Source organism: Poecilia reticulata, chromosome 7 (assembly GCF_904066995.2).
Source record: "Poecilia reticulata chromosome 7, P_reticulata-male-v2, whole genome shotgun sequence".
NCBI classification, from domain to species: Eukaryota; Metazoa; Chordata; class Actinopteri; order Cyprinodontiformes; family Poeciliidae; genus Poecilia; species Poecilia reticulata.
This window is the reverse complement of record NC_088836.1, coordinates 19,943,413-19,956,923: the sequence shown is the minus strand read 5'-3', so window position 1 is coordinate 19,956,923 and position 13,511 is coordinate 19,943,413. Positions and strand designations below refer to the sequence as shown.

The following is a 13,511-nucleotide window of genomic DNA, read 5'->3' as shown; positions in this document are numbered from 1 at the left end:
ATTATAGTAATAAGACAAAAAAAATCGATTGAGTTCATGGGGCTTAGCGGCTTTTTAAATAACCCTTCATATCTTTCTTTTTGCTAGGGTTACGAGGTGCCATTCCTTATGCCTTGAGCCTCCATTTGGGTTTGGAGCCCATCGAAAAGCGTCAGCTAATCGGCACCACCACCATCATCATTGTGTTATTTACTATCCTCTTCCTTGGGGGCGGGACAATGCCACTCATCCGCATTATGGACATTGAAGAGAGCCAGTCGCGGCGAAAAAACAAGAAGGACGTTAATCTCAGCAAGACACAGAAAATGGTAATGAAATCAAACCAGCACTTTGGTTGGACGCATTGTTAGTTTGCCGTCTCCATCGATGCTAGCTGGGCCGTCTTTTCATCTGCAATCTGGCCTTTTCGGCTCACCACAGAGTGAGAAACATCAAAGAGGTTGAATGCGGCTTTGTGATGAGGACACTGAGTCGGCAGGGAGCAAAGCTCTCTCCCCACACAGATGCACTCCGTGGCATCGATGCAATTTCCTAGGAGCAAGAAGACCAGCCATTGTGTTAAATATTTCAGTTGCCTCTGAAGGATCTAACTCTAGATAATGGATCATTTATTGGATGTACATTCCACTGTTGGGCAGTCACTGTCAGCCTTGGGTAGTGTGTCTGCCTTATGTCTTGACTATTTCCAAAGCTAACTATCTGCTGCCTGATGAAGTAAATTCTCATTTTCTCTCATTACTCTTGTTCCATGTTGAAAAGAAATCTTTGTTTGCATGCATCATTTCCAGAACTCTCTTTTCAGTTTTTTTTCTTTTCTTTTTTTACCCAGTGCTCATTCTTAGGGCCTCTTTCCTTTTTATTTTATTCTATTTGCCTGACTGCCTTCTTTCTCCTTGGCTTTTGTCTCCAGGGTAACACCATTGATACAGAGCACCTATCAGAACTGACAGAGGAAGAGTACGAGGCTCAGATTTACCAGAGACAAGATCTAAAGGGCTTCATGTGGCTTGATGCAAAGTATCTTAACCCCTTCTTCACTCGCAGACTTACACAAGAGGTAAGAAAAACATGTGTAGGATCTATCTATCTATCTATCTATCTATCTATCTATCTATCTAATCTATCTATCTATCTATCTATCTATCTATCTATCTATCTATCTATCTATCTATCTATCTATCTATCTATCTATCTATCTATCTATCTATCTATCTATCTATCTATCTATCTATCTATCTATCTATCTATCTATCTATCTATCTATCTATCTATCTATCTATCTATCTATCTATCTATTTATCTATCTATCTATCTATTCTATCTATCTATCTATCTATCTATCTATCTATCTATCTATCTATCTATCTATCTATCTATCTATCTATCTATCTATCTATCTATCTATCTATCTATCTATCTATCTATCTATCTATCTATCTATCTATCTATCTATCTATCTATCTATCTATCTATCTATCTATCTATCTATCTATCTATCTATCTATCTATCTATCTATCTATCTATCTATCTATCTATCTATCTATCTATCTATCTATCTATCTATCTATCTATCTATCTATCTATCTATCTATCTATCTATCTATCTATCTATCTATCTATCTATCTATCTATCTATCTATCTGTTCAACACAGTTTGTAGTTTTCCCACTTGTACGACGCTCATACAATTGATATGTTGTCAGTTTTCCTGCTTAAGTTTGTCGTGATTAAACCAGCACTGTCAGCGGTGATTAGTGTAAGACATGCAGAGATGAAATTTGGCTGCTCGGCTTTATGCAGTCTGTCCATTTGTCTTGAAGTTCTGGTTTGATGCACAATCTAGGAGTGAATACAAGTCTCCAGTAGAAGTCTTTTTGCACAATGGGACGACTGTGGGTCAGTCGGAAAAGGATTCATCTTGAACTCTGAAGTTATGGTTTTGATTTCCTCTTGCCGCGTGCTGATGTGCCGCTGGCCAATGCATTTATCTTGCCTCTAGATCAGCTTGTCAGTGTATGAATGCGTGCTCGTTTGTGAGTGCAAATTAGGTGAATATGCCTCCAGTGTAAAGTGATTCAAGTCAACAGTGTGACTAGAAAAGTACCATTTGAATTGAGTCCATTTGTGGACAAAGTATTTATTGTCAAAGCACTTAAACGCGTTTGTTTTTGCATTACAGCCATAAATGTCACTGTATTGAATTGTGCTTATTTTAGAACCATTCCTTCTCCAGCACACCCAGATCAAACACTTCTCACATTTGTAAAAACATAAAAATGCTGCAGAAGTATCTATGCTTTAACAGTGAAGGTTTCAAATGCACAACTATCATTATCTAAACAGGACATGTGAAACAAAAAAAACTGGAGTTGTACTTGGTGCTTGGTCTCCCCCTGTGGGCTGAACTACTGTAGCACAGATGAAATCAAACTATCTAACTAACTATCCTTATACATAACGTTTGGTGATTAGTTGAGGTTCGTTCTGAGGACCTCACCTCTCTTTGCTACTCCACCTGGGTCTGCTATAGCAGGAAACCCTTAAAAGATTAAAGATTGGGGAAGTTTGGTGTTGAGATCAGCAAGTATGCTGTGAAGAGAATCACATTTCATCATCTCACTCCTTCAGATGTATTCTGTGTGCAAAATGGAAGAAGATTCTGTATTTGCCTGTGAGTGTGATGCACTGATGTTGCCGTCAAAACTTTACAAAGCTTCAGTGGAATCAAAGAGGCACCTAAGCATTAAAAATGCAGACGCATCACACAGAGCTTGACAGCTTGTCTCTGGGTGGCTGTTGAACATTGATGCTACGAAGTACATGATGTAAAGGTACATCATTCCTCTGCTCTAATCTTTGAAAAGTGCCTTTTTTTTAATTTTATAATTCTCTCTGGACATGTTGTGACAGAAGGCAAGAGACACTTCAAGATAAAATTCTGTTTAGTGCTGCAACCACAGATCATTGCTGCAAAGGGAGCACAGTAAGCTAATTAAGATGAGAAAATCATTTAGCAGTATTCCAGAAGACGGAATGAGCTGCCCTGGTTGTTTAACTGTAATATTAAAATCATTAGTCTAATTATTTTTGTTTAAAGAAGGCTGCGATTGGCATGTAACTAGAGTTTTTGGTTATTCCTTTTGGTCTTTTGCACTAAGACACACTGACAAATCTTGTTTCTCATATGCTTTACCGCTTTAGGTTTTGTGATGGCAATCATCGTTGCAATGAAGAAAGCTAATATAATTAATTGCAAAGTGCATGAAGTTCAACTTAATCACAAAAACCTTATTTGTGTCGTGTCTTAGCCCTGCAACAAAATGACTAATCAATAGCTGGGGGGGAGCGTTACTGAGCAGAGTTCATTTTGATGGCACATTTTCATTAAATTTAGTCAAAAAGTCTTTGCGGTTCAAATGCAATTTAGTTTCACAATTTCATCCTAACTCCACACATAAAAAAAAAAACTAAAAATAAAGCTTATGATAAATAAAAAGTTACATTTTTGTCCATCTTAAAGAGTAAAGTCATTTAGTTACTGTACTCATTATTACATTAATTGCATCTTCATCCTATCGAAAGCTACATTTTATGCATAGATTGTCTCATATTTACAAAGATAAATATCAATTTTTTTTATTTTTTACTTTTCTTAAAAGCCTCTTAAAGCAGAAGAAACAACACAGTCACATTTTGTGCTTACTTGTGGACTTTCTGCTCCTGTTTCATTCTCCCTTCTGTTTTCCATGTGGAGTTTTATCAGGTGACAGTCAGTCTTTGCATTAGTCAGTCAGTCAACTCCTTCTATTTGACACACACGTTAGCTGAAAATGTGCTAACTGCAGATAAAGCGCTTTTATCTACCAAAATTATCTGTGTTGACCTGGTGTAAGGCAAAAAAAAGAGCAAACTTTAAAGTTTCAGCAGAAGCTGCAACAAGCTGAATTTCTGCAGCGTGTTCCAGCTCTGATCATGTCAGTCATGTTGCTGCAGGCTCGTCAGTCGAGCTCCAACCTTCATTGATATTTTCCTCCATTAATCCCAAACCACCTCATCGTGGTGTGGACCATATCTTTCTTATCCACTTTCCTTTCCCTTTGTGGTTCAAGCCTGGATCAGTATATGACATTAGTAACAGCTCAGAAGGCAACATTTTAGGAAAAGGACAAAACATAGAAAATTATGCAAAGCACAAGTAGGTAATGTGACGTCTCTAGTAGCTCATAAATTATTTCTTCTGTTTACAAAAAAAATTCAGTCACTTAATGTCTCCCAGTCCTGCACACGCCATCTGCAGTGGGTATCACTTACAGTTTTAGTCACACCATGATAATGTGTTGCTGAACTGAACATTCTGCTAAATAAAAAGCAAACATTGGCAGTGCTGAAGTTCTAAGTTTAGTCAAACTTGCAGGTTTTAATATTTTATGAAGATTTCTCACACCATTGACAAAAAAATAAAAACATTGGGCGCTTTAGTCAATGTAGTTTTAGTACTGAACTGCTATATTGAAGCTTCTGTCTTTTCGTCACTTCCTCTATTTATTAGCTCGTATTCTGTGTACCTGCTTGCTGATGTGCGCAACGTGTGTCTCACAGGACTTGTTACACGGACGGATCCAGATGAAGACGCTGACCAACAAGTGGTACGAAGAGGTCCGCCAGGGACCGTCCGGATCTGAAGACGATGACGACGAAGCAGAGCTCCTGTGAACTATTTAACTTCTATAAAAACAACAAACAGATATCATCTGTCCTTGGCTGTGGGTTTGTCTATCAGTGAAGACGTGATTTGTTTTCACTGTTAGTCAAAGGAAGCTGTTATTTCTTCGCCTGCTACCAAATTCATGTTGGTGAAACATCTTTAGGCAGTGAAGGTAGAGAATTGTTTCTCTGCGATTGAACTGGAAGAATTTATCTTCCCAGTAAATGAAGGGAAATTATAACACTGGATAAAAAAGAAAAAAAATATTCTATCATTAGTTTCTTAAGATTATTGAATAGATGGGCTGTTTCACTGGGTTTGCACACAGGGATGTGTTTTGATTATTATTATTTTTATTTTTACTTTCATGAAGGTTTTGTCCAAAGGGAAATCGGCAAAGAAACTGTGACGGGACGTTTTTCTTATGTAAATCAACGCTGCGACACATTTTTCCTCTGTGTCTGTGAATTTTGTGTCACCAATATTTGGTTAAGTTCCACTTAGAGTAAAAGTTTCAATTGGGATCAGGAAGGAGAAATAAAAATAAGTCTCGCTTCAAGCAAGATTTCAAAATTGGAATTTGTATTTTTAATTGGCTACATGTTTGTGCATCTCCTTGTTTACCAGCATTAATTCTCTCTGTGCCTCTTCATTTGTAAGCTGTAAGGTGTCTGAGTTAATTTGTTTTTATAAACATATAGGTAAACCATATGCCATGAAGCTGAAATGCAATGATGAGTGGGCTCCCCCTCCCTCAGCAACGAAGCAGCCGAGATAAATTCAAAAGGAAGGTGGAACAAGTGAGAGTTGTCGAGGAAAAGTAGCCATTTTAATTAGAAAGCATAGTTACGACAGCATGATTATGCCCCAGAAAATTGGAAATTGCTTTCCTTTCGGAGTACGATATCTGCACTTATTTTCATTTTTTGGTGCATTTTCTGAATCTACACTGTGTCTGAACCTGGCCTTGGAGGCTTCCTTATGCATTTTGCTAACAGATGCATACATGTGAATGTGGGGTAAAGGGTATTGTTGCCATGTCCATTTGCTGCTCTTTTCTTTATTTATGAGAGGTTTATTTACTTTCTGTTTGATTTTGTACAAATTCTGTGACCATCACAGGATTACTGGAAAAGAAAGAAGCTATAATAAATTATATCTTATATGCACTAAGTTCTGCGCACTTTTTCTTCAGGAATGCCTGAGAAGGATCATGGATCTCAAATTAAAATATCAAAAGTTGATTTTTGCTAATTCAGTTTAAAAGATAAATAAATCAGAGGCCCATTTAGATTCTTGGCACACAGAGGGATATATTGAAAGCACTTACTTATTTTAATGGAGATGATTATGGCTTTTAAATTATGAAAATCCAAAATTGAGTTTTTCCCCATTTAATCACAGTATTACTTATGACCAAGAAAAGAAAGAAAAACATTCTTATTTTTCTGTGGAGGAATTAAAAGCCTTTCTGCAATAAGTCTTTAATTTACTTTTCCAGGTCACAGATTTCATGGAGGTCCCAGCTGCTAGTTTCAGCTAACGGATATCTTGGGACATTTACAGAATTGCAGAAGTTTATAGAAGTTCAGTGTGTTCCCTTAATACTGTCCTTTTGAATGAATCAATGCAATGTACAGCCAATGTAAGCCTGTGATTGCTGAGAAGCCCATGTTGCTTTAACAACGGCAGCTATTGATGAGTCTGGTGTCTCTCATCTTCCTCTTAGTGATACTCTGTAGATTCTCTGTGGGGATTTAGGTAACCAGAGCTGACTGACCAATCAGTCAAAGTCAAACCATGGTCATTAAAGCAGGTACTGCTACTTTTGGCAAGTGGCAGGACCTGCTGGAAAATGGAATCAGCATACCCATAAAGCATAGCTGCAGAGGAAAGCATAAGACGTTCTGACATTTCCTGGCAGGCCGCTACGCTGCCTCTGGACTTGATGAAGCACCATGGACCGACGCCAACAGATGACGTGGCGGCTGCCAAAGTCATCGCTGACTGTCAAGGCTTCACTTTGGACTACATATATTACGTGCTTTTTTCCGTTGTTGAGCTTGACTTCCAAATGAAAGGCAGAAATGTGTAACATCTGATAAGAGACTCTGGAGCACAGATCCTCAAATCCAGGCCTCCAGGGCCGGCGTCCTGCAGGTTTTATACGTGACTCCGCTTCACTACGCCTGAGTCAAATGATCCGGTCGTAAGCAGCACTCTGGAGGATTTGAGTGGAGGTCATTCAGCCATGTGATTGAGATGTGTCTGTGCCTTGTGGGTTGCCTCCAAAGTTCAGATGGGTTGTACTTTACAATCCTCTCCAGAATGCAGGATGTCAGTGACTCTGCTGGTATCGGAGTCTGAAGACTTCCCTCATGAGATAACCTTTGTGTATCAAACAATAGTTGTACTTATTATTTAAATAGAGAAACAGAATTTTAGGTTCTAAATTAGCTGTGAGTTGAAAGTGTATATACCTTTAAAGAGATTTGAATAAATTAAGGTTGTACTGAAAACCTTCAGCTGCACCCGCTAACTGATCATTATTCTGATGGTTTTCCATTTCACTTTCCATTTTCTTTTCATATGATGTCTGAGCTAATTAGCTGATAGGTTATATGAAGCGGGAGATTACAAGGAGTCTGGACCGGACCAGCGCACTACTCTGTAATTAAAAAACATAAAGAAGGTTAATGCATAATCCTGCTGAAGGAAAAATACCCTGTGACTGACGGTCAAAGGCTTTTATGTTCAACCCAAGTGCAAACACCATACTGTCACAGTCTGAAAAACCTCTCCTGAGATCTCATTAGGATATTGATGAGGGGGCGCTGATGGTAGACAGCACAGAAATAAATAAATAAAAAGTCATATTGCATTCTTCAAGTCTGTAGTGTAATTGATGTCAACAGCAGGTTCAAGAGCCTCTCAAGGAAGAGCTCATAGTTTGTTTAAAGTCGGAGGAGAGCACACTTCACTGTTTGACTTTTTAAAAAAATGTACCCATCAAATTTCAAGTGTGAAAAATGTGCCTGAGTAGATTAAACAACAGCAACCCTGAAATTTGACGATTGAAGATTTGCAATAACAATTTAGAGCCAGCAGGGGGCGTCTTAAGCCACCACATTGGTCCACAAAAAAAATAATGACAGCAGATAAGAGTGGATGATAATGCTTTATAACTGGCGGTCCGTCAGCCACTTATATCCAATAAATTACAGTGACTATAAACCATTGGGAGAGGATTAAATGACTATCACTGAATATGTGATTTATTTATTTTTTTAAAGAATTATCACAACATATTAAAACAGACTGACTGCACCAGGACTGATCACAGACCTTCAGCTGTGTTCCCTTTGTCAGAATGTTTTACTCTCACAAACCACATAAGCTCGACCATCCCCTCATATGTGCAACTGCTCTGTTCTGTTTGCTGCAGCGGTCGTCTAACACAGAAACCAGAGAGCATCAGTAACCACATTCTATCATGTTGCTTTGATTCTTCCACTCCACTGTTTCTTCTGATCTGGGATTTATTCATCTACCCTTTGCTGGAGCCAAATGCTCTGCCTGAAGGGAGAGCAGATCATGACTCATGTTATCCTACAACTTTTTTTTTTCTTTTTTTTTTAATGAAAGATTTAATGAAAGATTAATAATTACTTGGTATATTAATCATGCCACAGCCTCAGCCAGATACAAAATATCACCACGTCAGTTAGGAAAACATAGAGGAGCAGCAGCAGCAGCGATATTTTACTTCAGTTTCCACACTGCATGATTCACAGTCACACATGGATGGTTTCTGATTAATGCATGTTATTTATGTGTGTCCCCTCCCCCACCTGCCCTCCCCTTTGGACAGGAGAATATGTGATGGATTCTTATTTGTCTCCAAGTCTCTCGTGGGAATTTCTGAAATCCAAATTTCCTGACAGCATTTATTCACCGTAGAAGTGTGGAATCCTATTTTCTCCTTGCGCTGTTCCCTGTTCTCTTCCTTGAGGTTGTGATTGGTGTTGACTGGAGTCACAAAAAGTGCTGAATCACTTTGTCTTTAAAACTCACTTATTGGCATCTTTAATATTGCTTGTATGAAGTGATTCCCTCATATTTTCTTAATGCAAACTTTTATTTCTCCCCCTGTAAAAAAAAAAAAAAAAGAGCAAATGACATTTTCAAAATGAACATTGAATATCAAAGCATATGTCCATGGTTAATTAAGAACAATTAATTAAACAGTTGATGAAACATTTTAACAGAAAATGTTATACATCCATTTAAACTGACAGTGTTTTAGAGTTTATATATATGTTATTTACTGAATTTCTAGGGGTTACTATGACGACGTTTTATTGTAATGTTGTCAGACAGGGGCACTTGTCACAGGTGCAGGAATAAGAGAACGAGATCAGAATAAGCTGCACAGCCAGGGAGCTGAGATGACCGAAACTGGACCCCGCTGCGGCGCTCAGGAGATTTTGAACCTGGGTCAGATTTAAACAAACACATTACGCCTCTTACAATACAAAATGGAAACAATATGCTGGCAGAAAATGGGAAGGTTAACATTTCTCTGTGGTGGTGCTCACAAAGTTTATAGTTCACAGAAAACACGTTTTTAGAGGAAAGCCAAAACAGAAAAAAACTGGGCTAAAATTTAAAATGCACTTCATGTCAATGTTTGACAGAATCAACCAGTGAATATTACACATCATTAATGTATTAAGAGGATAAAGTTGCAAAAATGATTATTTATACCACTTAAAAAATATGTTTCATTGTTTCAAGTTTTTTTAAATATTAACAGCACGTAATAGTTGTTGTAATTTCACCTATTTTAAACTAACAATTCTGCTCTTTGTCTTGAGGTTTTGAATAATCTTTTAAAATATAATAATAACCAAAAAAAAATCCTCTATTCGCAATCTCTACTGCTTATTGTCTCTGTCTCTCTCTCTCTCAGCTATGTATTTAGATGTCAGCGGAAAAATATTGAGTGCAGCTCTTTTCTCCTTTTATGTCTGTTACAAAGAGAGTTACAGATGGATACAGATGCTGGTCCAACTGGACTGGCGTCATTTGGCTGTCATCAGTGAGGAAGAGAAATTTTACACAAACTGAGAGGCTCTGTAGTTGTCCTGGCACTCAAGGTGATATGTGACGTGGGAATTTGCAATCATCTCTTAACAGCTTTCCGACACATGAAACACGGTCTTTTATGTGAACAACAATGAGTGTGTGATCTGTGGACGGTTGAGTGTGCGCCGACTTGACACTGGTGTAAATGAGAGAGAACGCAGAGTGTATGTTTGCAGGTTGAATTGGCCATTCAGCAAAAGGAGACATAAAGTCAATGGTGGCAATGAGAGCAATCAATGATGTGCAGAACGGACTAATGAATAGCATTTTGATTTGAATCACATGATCAGGCCAATAAGTTTGCGTTAGCTGCACACACCATTGGCATCTAATCAGTCTCCCTTTTCTTTCAAATGGAGGATCATTGGTTGCAGTTTTAAATCGGACTTTAGCTCAAGGGTGATGCCTTCATTTTCTGTGAATTGTACTTTCTTTGATTTAGTCTAAATGATTGGAAATTGACTGCTTAACGGGAAGGTAATCTTCTAGGAAGCACCTCGGCTCAGTTCCAGTGGCGTCATTGTAGCAGCACCAACAAAAGGAAAGTTTTGCTACATTAAAGTGTGCAACAGAGAAACGGAAACTGTTGCACTTCCTCAACCAGGTGCGTGGCAGATTGCTACACGAGTGTTCCTAAAATTCTTCCAGTGAATATTTCCCTGTGACCGATGTCGTAATGCATCTAAGATATGCATACTCCACACAGCATAATTGAATCACTTTCACTGATCTCATTTAAATGACAATAATTAGGAAATGCTGTTGAGGCTGCAGAGTCATTTCTCAGTCATTCTTCATTTGGTTAATGTCAGAATAACGCAGCGAATGGAAGAAGAGCCATGAATGCAACGAGGAGCAGGATAGTTAGATGTGTTTTGGGCAATTCAGATGGCTTAACCGCATAAGATCTAACTGGGGTTTCACTGAATGTCTTAAAGTCAAAGTAATTTAAATCCAGAAAAATCTGAAAACAAGCTGTCTGTGGTAGAGGTTGTTAATAGATTCAAATAAACCTTTTTGTATGCAGTCCTAGCTCTGTACTTATTTAAGTTGTTTTGGAATCGTTTTGCTGCAGCATGAAAGCAAAACCCATTTGACCTTGAAGCTGACTTCTTTGGTTCTCCTTTGAATAATAAGTATGTTAATTAATTGCCTGGATTTTTATTATTATTATTATTATTATTATTATTATTATTATTATTATTATTATTATTATTATTACACTCCTATTTACACTCCAGAAAGGTTAAACTGGAGTAAATCCAAACAATAATCAAGAAAAATGAAGTAACTCTTACACAAGGAACAGTGTCCCTGGTATTAATACAGTTTTGTGGTCTTCCCTCATCAGGAAGTTAAGGTTTTCCTCTGGGTACTGCAGTTTTCTTTTAAAATCCCAAAACATGCTTGGTAGTTTGGCTTTAGGTATGTTTTTGTGTCTGTATACTTGTTTGTTTCATTTGTGTTACCTCTATGTTTACCTCTGTGTTACCTCTATGTTACAGTTTACCTCTCTGGCAAACTGTCCAGAGTGAACACAAACTGGCCTCCTGGTTACAAAGATGAACTAAAATCAACGACCAGAACTTAAACCATGGTTATTTCAAGCTACTGCAGATAATGATCCAACATGATAAATGAATAAAGACGGGTTATTTAGAATTATGTAAAATTATTGTATTGATTATTGAAATTTAGCTGTGCGTGTGTCGAAAACCGACATTTTTCTAATTGTAGTGCAGATTTCCAGCATGTCAGCAGAGTCCAGCGTTGGAAGTTTTTCATATTTCACATGCCCTTAATAGTTGTTAATTTGCAGTGTCAAAATAAATGAACAGATAAAAACGCACCACTGGTTACAAATAAATATGCATGAACACTTAGCTTCATTGCTCAGGGTATTTATCTCTATCATATTCGTAGTGCTTTCCTCAAAACCATTAATAATACATTTTGGGCTGTTTCTCATCAATATCTTGCATTGAATCTAAAATTAATGCTAGATACTAGGCAACTGACTCATTTTGTTTTTTATCTTCTTCTGTGAACTTGTGGAAGCTGCTGGGAAAACGCAGCAGAGGACAAGATGGAGCCGTGTATCAGAGCCCTAAGCCGGCTGTCTGGGTGTGATGCAGGAACTTCCAGGCTTCCTGATTACATTTCAGCTGTTTTATAATGATAGTCTTCGTGATTAGGATCTGAGCAGGAGACCAAGTCATATCAGTTAAGCTGACCATGAAAAAAATAACACACAATAAGGGAAAAAGCTCTGTGAGAAGACAGATTTATACATGAAGTAAGATTTTATGTAATTGTGTTTTTGTTCCCAAATTTGCTGGAACTGTTAAGATGTATTATATTATCTCATTGGAGGTCCTCTCTTGGTACTTCAATTTCCTTCCACAGTAAAAAAAAAAAATAGAATGACTGGTTATTGGTCTATTTAAGTTACCTTCATATCTCTTTTGATTGACTAGTAACCGTTTGTTTCCTCCTCCTCAACCAAAGGTTACAAAAGATTGTTACCAGAGTGAAGGGATTCTCATCTCTAAGCTCATTTAAGTTACCCTGCTACTCCTGTCTTTTAAGCATCATAATTATGGCTACATTTTTTTTTTTGTCTAAATAAACCATCCTGCAGTCTTCAGTCCTCAAACAGGTTCGTCACAGCCCTCCATCTCTGAAACTGACCCTCAACATCAATAAGAGTTAGCATAGTGCTGTCCAACACAACTTTTCAAAAGTAGTTTTAAACATATGTTCCTTTTAAGTTTTAGCATTTACCCATTTCTGTGTTTGTATGTAAAGCATCTGACTATAACGTGGACATAAACAAGTCATGTTATAAAGAGGTGAAATAAGACACCATTCAAGTTAATTATGAAGTCCTTCAATTAGTTGGAAAAAATGTAACATTCACAAAGTCAGCCAATCAGACAGCTGCTTTAGAATAATTGACTTCTATTGAACCTGAAAGTCACACAGTCTTCACATTTTATTACATAATGTGCCAATTTTCCCAAGGACAGATAACTGCCACGCCGTGGTGTAAAACGGGGACAAAAATGTAAAAAGCCTGGCACTGTCAACTCTAGAGCAATGGCTCTCAAACTGTTCAGGCTTTGGCCCCTTTATTTGGAAATAAAGTATATTTTAATTTTAATAAGTCACAGGAAGAAAGATCAAAGCTATCTACTAAATTTGTTTTAATATATATATATATATTTAGTCATTTGGACATTTTTTAGATTTAGCTTTCTTGTTAATGTGGAAGGTGAACTCATTTTTTGTTACATTTAGTTTTTTTCTACCTGTACTTTATCAAATGAAAGAACAATCAATCAGCACATTCACTTTGCTAATTTAACGAGGAAGTTGGCTGCTACATTAACTGCTTCTTATTCAGAAATCGAAATTAAAACTGTCTAACTTGATTTTCAAAACCAAAAATATTAAACTACATCTGTGCCTGTCAACTCAACAAATTCTCAAATCTCAATGTTTTACAGTGTGTGTGGCTTCTGTACGTCTATTTCTATTGTAAATCATTGTTTCACTTATGAATGCGACTGCTGGATGCTCTAATCAGTTGTACTTCTATCTTTCTAGTTGTCACTTTTAATCTTTTAGAGACGCATCGTGTCTATTTAGCCATTT

The 13,511-nt window shown here is 37.4% G+C and overlaps 1 protein-coding gene across 4 annotated transcripts in view; it reads left to right on the top strand.

The window, feature by feature from the left end:
• The window catches only part of slc9a8 (solute carrier family 9 member 8), a 34,025-nt gene extending 28,146 nt beyond the window's left edge, over positions 1-5,879 (top strand). For all 4 annotated transcript variants that reach the window (XM_008413901.3, XM_081609077.1, XM_008413899.3 and 1 more), the window contains 3 exons: positions 88-308; positions 911-1,057; positions 4,601-5,879. In XM_008413901.3, coding sequence (XP_008412123.2) covers positions 88-308; positions 911-1,057; positions 4,601-4,714 — 482 coding nt within the window. In that variant the 3' untranslated portion in view covers positions 4,715-5,879. The remainder of the gene's footprint in view (positions 1-87; positions 309-910; positions 1,058-4,600) is intronic.
• Positions 5,880-13,511: the final 7,632 nt, after the last annotated feature.